The sequence below is a fragment of the Habropoda laboriosa genome, unplaced genomic scaffold (genome assembly GCF_001263275.1).
Source record: "Habropoda laboriosa isolate 0110345459 unplaced genomic scaffold, ASM126327v1 scaffold36, whole genome shotgun sequence".
NCBI lineage: Eukaryota > Metazoa > Arthropoda > Insecta > Hymenoptera > Apidae > Habropoda > Habropoda laboriosa.
In genome coordinates, this window is record NW_017100155.1 from 690,869 (window position 1) to 697,872 (window position 7,004).

The following is a 7,004-nucleotide window of genomic DNA, read 5'->3' on the forward strand; positions in this document are numbered from 1 at the left end:
TACTGTAATATTTTCGCAATATAACAAAGGTTTTTAGAACTTTCGTGAAAAGGATATAAAAAAGAAATATTTCATTGGTCCTATTAATTCCATCAGTTATTTCATAACGACTTGAACAACACAAAAAAGTAGCTAAAAAATACAAAACAAACAAATATCGAATTCCCCTGTGTAGGTATCTGGAGCCGAAACTGCGTAGAAGACTGACCTCTCGTCTGTTGTTCGACACCCAAGCGTGAAATTAATGAGAAGGTACAGCCAGAGTTGAACGCAAACATCCTTTTGGGTATAGAAGCTACTAAAAGTTTCAATCGAGTCTTTATTTTCGAATAACTAACACTTTTTTTTATATTAAAATCACAGTATATATGTACATATAATTCTCTCTGATATTCTTCCGCTTTCAAAATTTAAAACATAATATTTATATTTACTAAAACATTTAGCGAAGAAAAGGTGCAAAAAGTTTTTCACATTATCTCAAAAGTGATTGAAAACAGATGCAGTAAAGGAAGAATTTTTCGGGAAATATGTAAATAGAACAGTTTCGATAGATGAAATAAAAAAAAAAAATTATAATTTAAAAAAGAAAAGTAATGATAGTTGATAAACAATAACAATAACAGAATGAATGCAAGAATGGGATGACAGGGCAGAAAAAAAAAGAAAAAGAAACGAATAGCAGTAATTTATTTTACGAGTGTTAAGATATCGATTAAACAGGGAGCCACTTTGAAATTTTAGATCTCGAATTCGTTTTACGTCGTAGTCCTGTTAACCTCACAATTCCAAGATATCAGATTGTTGCAAGGTTACGACGCATTTCGACGACGACAGATATTTTCTACGTTTAGAAACGATATCTACGGCGCAAAAAGTATCGGAGGGTAGTTATGCACTTACGTAACAAAAGATGTTTTCATCCATTGCTATCAGAAACATCGTGGTTGATCATCATTGGAATATCTGTGCTGAAAATAAAGCAGTATCTATAGCTATTTTCATATTATATTTTCATATTTTTCAAGAAAATCATGCATTACATGTGTTATGTTTTCTATCTTTCCATAGAAAAAAATATATAAAAGAAAAAATCGAACTAACCTTCAAATGATCTTAACGCCTCAACTAAGCGAATTTACTTCTTAATTTCCCAAAAGCAATTTTTCCAATTTAACGTAGTTTCCGAAATATAAGTATTTATAGATTAAAATGGGTCACCTTGTATATATAATATCATACATATACCATACAAACCATAATATAGCTCATTAACACAAAGTACTGCTCGTGATATGTACATTTCCTACTTATCACCTCGTTTAAAACAAACGCACGGTTCGAAGATAAATTCCATATTTTGTACATGATTATCGTTGAAAAATATTTCCAGACAGTACCCACAAGGAAAATAAACTTATTATTAGATTGAGGCTCATCCGAAGAGGTGTGATATATTGCTGGAATATGTACTGTTCTCAGACGTAAATACTTTCAGCAAAATCATTTTTATGTTGTCAATATTATAAACGCATAATTTTTTACTCATTAGTCGTTTTATGTTATACTAAATTGAAGAAGGTATACAAAGGTTAAACGTAAGAATTCTTATACGAAATTGTTGTCAAATACAGGAAGTGTAACAACAACGTTTTATATTATTAATATTAAAAACGGTATGCTAATATTAAACGTACAATATGTCTAATAAATGAAAACAGTTGTGTTAAATTTTTGATAAATTTCAAATATAAGATTAATTAACTTACTAATATTGAAAACTTAAACTATCATTGTGAAATTTCTTATCCCTTTTTTAATATAACAAATACCAATTAAGATGAGTAATTAAGAAGAACATGTATCGACACACGTGTCATTATATTACGTTATTTATACGTAACAATGATTCACCCAGACACAGCTGTGAAAATTCTAGACAAGGGTAAGAAGTGTTATTTTCATTAAAGTTTTTATTTTGTTTTCTTTATTTTTTATACCATATATAGTAATCTTCTTAATTAAGATACGATAATTATACTGTGTAAATACGACTGTAAGAATTTTAATTTGATACAGTTTCATGGAAGTTCAGAATAACGTTAGAAAATCTAATGTTATTTATAAAAATTTATCTTTCAAGAAGTAACGAACGTTCCACAATGTTCGTACGACGCTTAATAAGGTGACATGTTACGAAAGAAACGCGGTGAGAGAGAAACAAGAGCAATCGATTCGGACAATCGCACCGAAGTTCGTGGTTATTAACGACAAAATAGTGGCAATCTTAATTATTCGAACCATTCAATTGGTTATCGGTCCTGAAAACAACGAAATCAATACGCTGGTGATATTTTCGTTCTTAGCCCTGTAACTTCACGAACGTCCACTACGCAGACAATGTCTCACTACAGTAAAAAGCCGGCTCCATATAAATAGCGGTCGTTGAGGGCAAAATTCCAGTCGCATCTCAGCCTCTGAATACGCTACCGAAGAAAGTTACCTATTGTGCATTCACTTTTCTACTGAACACGTATTTAGCGTATTTTTAAGTGCTAAAGGTGTATATAACATTTGACAAAAGAGGTTAAGTTCGACGAAGCATCCAGGATGTCGTTATTACCGTTGCTATATTCTGCTTGGTGGGCAGACTTGGACCGTCCACACCGTCTCATGGATCAACATTTTGGCATGGGACTTCATCCTGAACAATTGACATTTCTTCCTTCCTGGCCGAATTCGATTTTAAACAACAGAGCTGCCTTGGATCTTTATTACAGACCGATATCATCTGAGTTGCTACGTCGTGGCGAGACTGGTACATCGACCATCACTGCAGGAAAGGACACTTTTAAGGTTATGCTCGATGTACAACAATTCAAGCCAGAAGAGATCAGCGTGAAAGTCATCGATCGATGTGTCGTGGTCGAAGCGAAACACGAGGAGAGAAAAGACGAGCATGGTTTAATTTCGAGACAATTCATGAGAAAGTACTGGCTACCCCAGCAAGTAGAAGAGAATGAATTGTCATCGAATATATCATCCGACGGCATATTAACGATTACGGCACCATTAAAGGAGAAAGAAGGAAAGTCGAACGAAAGAAGGATCAAAATAGAATTGACAGACAAACCTGCCATTCGATTTGACAAACCAAGTGAAGGAAAAACCACTGCTACGAAACCCGAGACACCGGATTCCCCCAAATTATCTTTTTTAGAGAGCTAAATATGAGGTCTTGATCTCCTTTGTTTTTGTATTTATGTTAATATACATACAATCTGACTGTCGTTTTTTTGTATTCAAAGTTATGACGTTTGGTATATGTACATATGTATCTGAAAATTGCGTGTGAACCGTTGTTACAAGATTGTACTAGTATTTTCTATTTTCTAATTCTTTTTTAATAAATATGTTTGAAAAATATTTATTGTTGTAATTTGAATGATTCCTCGTTCTATGATGAGCATTCGAAGAATTTTTAGTCTATAAAAATATTGACTTACAAAAAAAGGCGAGTGAATAAAAATTTAGCATTCAATTCTGGGGATAATTCAAAACGATAATATCCCGTAACGGTTTCGATCGTAATTCATGGCCTATAAAGGAGTACATACTTCTAACAAAGCATGCTTCTTTTCAAATGAAACAGAATATTCCAAGCAACAGACTGGTTTCGTTTTCGTACTTTATCCCTTTGCAGTAGTATGAGTTTTGTACCTGACAACCGGATGGACTACAAGATGCATAGAACCGTAAAAGGGTATCATGTTTATTCACCTCGCATTTCTGGTAATACTTCTATACTAATATAATACGTGCATGTGCCACACTGTTTTAATACCATCTTGCACACGCATAATACTCTACTTAGCATTCAGAACATTTTAATGTTGAAAGCAGAGTTGCTAATCGATATCACAATACATATGATTATACAAATGAACCAAGCATCTTTAAAACGAGTTAAAGATAGAAAAACATGACAGAAGGAAAAATTAAATGGTTCAAGATTGAGTGTTTGTTCATTTTTGAATTATCCAATAACGAATTATATCTATTTTAAATAGTATTGTTTTGATGGTGGATACGACTGTATTCATCTATATATGTATGTATATGTATAGGTGTAAAGTAAGGTTAGACTCGATAACAGCTGATAAATCAGCAAAACAGGAACTAACGGTGTAACGTTGCAGTCCAAGAAATCATTGTTTTATTTTGTTTTCCGTCTGTTATATACAATTCGAATTGAAATAACAAAAAATAAGTATTATTTTTTTTATATATCAAACTTCATTAGACAAAATTATTTTATAAATGAAATTCAAAATTCAAAATAGTTACACATTTTTTTGTATACATCTAGCTAAAAATATTAACTAATTTTTTACAGTAGAAACTATTATAACATGAAACAATCATAAAGTCAATCATAACCCCACTTTCATATCACCTATGCGTAAATACAATATTCGTAAGACATATTTTACATTAAATTTTATATAAAAGCAAATAATTTGATATTAACCTAGATACATTAAGTTTCCAATAACTTATATGCACATACTTATCCGTTCGTTTACAAACAATTTTCTCTACTTTTTCTTTAATTGAAAAAAATTGCAATGTACTGCAGTGTAAATAATTGATCAAAATTATAATTACGTTACATACAAGAAGAAGAATACATACGGCAGACTTCCAAAACTAACACATAAAAATCATTTCCGTTAGGGCATGAGTAGACAGTTGATTTCAAGTCTAGACACATTCTAGACGCTTTTACATCGACGCGCGTCGGGGAACCTATTCTCACAGTACACTATTAAAACATGCCTTTCGCAAACAGCGACACGAAACGATACATACAACTACAGCCCATTTTCGTTGTGTTGCGCAGGTCCGTTACACAGAACTGATCTGTTATACGAGAAACGATTGCATTCAAGGACAACTCTGGCGTGTTCCACGGTCTTCTCGAATGCGCGGTACGAGTACCCCCACCATCTTTCCTAATGCGCAACGAATACGTATAAAGAGAACTGCGTGGTTGGCGACAGTTGATTCACGTGTGAACGATATAGCGGTACTGCTGTTAACAGTCAGTTGCAAATAAATCGGCAATTCATCATACATATATATTGCATAATATCAATCCTATAAACCATTAAATTGCTATTCTGGTAATTTAGTAACAGATAAGACATTTAAATTGCTTGTATTCAGAAAGTGCGAGAACATTTCGGATATATCGTACGCGGTGTACAGTGCGATTATCATATTAACATTTACACGATGTCGTTAATACCAATGCTGTTCTCTGATTGGTGGGAAGATCTAGACCGACCTCATCGTATTTGGGATCAACATTTCGGTACATCGATAGATTCAGATGATCTGACCGATCTGGATTCGCCGCTCAGTACAGATGTTCTGCTCTATCGACCGCATAGACGCGCCAGAAGACGATATCATCCATTCTTTAAGAGCTTAAATAGAAAACGTGGATGCGGTGTATCAACTGTTCTGCCAAATAAAAATAAATTTCAAGTGACTTTGGACGTATCACAATTTTCACCGGAGGATATTAATGTTAAAGTGATAGATCAGAACGTTGTCGTTGAAGCGAAACACGGCGAGAAAGAAGACGAACACGGTTGGGTTTCCAGGCAGTTTGTTAGAAAATACATCATACCATCGCAATGTGATATTACCCAGATAGAATCACATTTGTCTTCTGATGGTGTCTTATCGATTTCTGTACCCAGAAAAGAACCTTTGAAATCCGAAGCAAACGAAACAATAATACCGATACATCATACTGGTAAACCAGCTATAAATAATTGTGACGATAAGCCGAATGATACATTGGAATTGCAAAAAGAGAAACCATCTCCCCAACGAGGACAGCAACAACAACAGCAACAACAACAGCAACAGCCACAACATCAACATCAACGTGGAAGAAAAGGCACTGTTAAAGTTCCATAAACCATCTTCACCCTTTTCATTATCATCAAGTTCGATTGTTATTATTAGTACTGTAAACAGTTTATGGTATTATAAGTGTTTCACAAGCCTTTACACATAAATTGTGCAAAAGTACAAATATTAAAAGAAATAAGTTTTATATTACTAATTTCTTTAAGAAATAAACTATTCTTTTTTTAATATAAATTCCGTTTGTTTATTCACTTTCTCCCTTTTCAATTTTGTTTGAACTTTGCATAGTAAGAATATGTAACATTTATTCATATTATTTAAAAAAAATACAGAAGCGTAAAAAATTTCAATTAAAATCTCCAGTAGACAAGATATTAAATGTTTATTTCAATTTTCTGTTAGTAAGAATGAAATGAAAATAAGCTATTTTTGATCAAACATTTGTGCAACATTTATTTTTAATGATATTAAACAATTTTACAAATTGTTGGAACTTAATAATTATAATTTTTAATTTGATTTGCTTTCAAGAATACTTTTATGAATTAAATTTTAAAAGTCGCTGTACGAAATCCTGTCAGCATCTGAGTAGTTTGCTATTTTTTTTCATATCAAAGATACTTCAGCTTGCAGCTGGAACTGTCTAGAATTTTTTTAAGAGTACACTGACCTTTACGATAAGCTAAGTGCAGGATGTGGGCTTGCAGCCAACGTGTGTAAGCTGGCAGCTTAGAAGCACTGAGAAGGATCGATTTTGTACAGTGCAAAAATAGAACGCACAGCAATTGTATTCATATTAGATATACGAACTTTATTCCAAACAACGGTAACGTTCGTGTTTTGTAAGCACGATTGCAGCTAAGTAAATTCTTTTCCTTGGGGTTATACTTCTATAATAAACGTGTTATGCTTAAAGTGAGATAGATCGATATGTGGAAGAAGAAAAATCAATATCTCTGTTTTCATCAAGGGAAGGGGTCAATTAAGGCAAAATAGACCAACGATAATTCAACTTGAAATTTAAAAAATTCGATTCAAATATAAAATATAAAACGTAA

General features: G+C 32.8%; 2 protein-coding genes across 2 annotated transcripts; both read left to right on the forward strand.

Moving 5' to 3' along the window:
* The first annotated feature begins 2,610 nt into the window (after positions 1-2,610).
* On the forward strand, positions 2,611-3,228 carry LOC108576012 (protein lethal(2)essential for life-like). Its single transcript, XM_017938956.1, has one exon. It carries the CDS (start codon positions 2,611-2,613, stop codon positions 3,226-3,228), a length of 618 nt encoding a protein of 205 aa, XP_017794445.1.
* Positions 3,229-5,193: 1,965 nt separating this feature from the next.
* Positions 5,194-6,000, forward strand: LOC108576147 (protein lethal(2)essential for life-like). Its single transcript, XM_017939091.1, has one exon. The coding sequence runs from the start codon at positions 5,299-5,301 to the stop codon at positions 5,992-5,994; it is 696 nt and encodes a 231-aa protein (XP_017794580.1). The 5' UTR covers positions 5,194-5,298; the 3' UTR covers positions 5,995-6,000.
* Positions 6,001-7,004: the final 1,004 nt, after the last annotated feature.

Coding starts and splice junctions, on each gene's coding strand:
- LOC108576012 (XM_017938956.1), top strand. CDS start 2,611: ATGTCGTTATTACCGTTGCTATATTCTGCTTGGTGGGCAGACTTGGAC.
- LOC108576147 (XM_017939091.1), top strand. CDS start 5,299: ATGTCGTTAATACCAATGCTGTTCTCTGATTGGTGGGAAGATCTAGAC.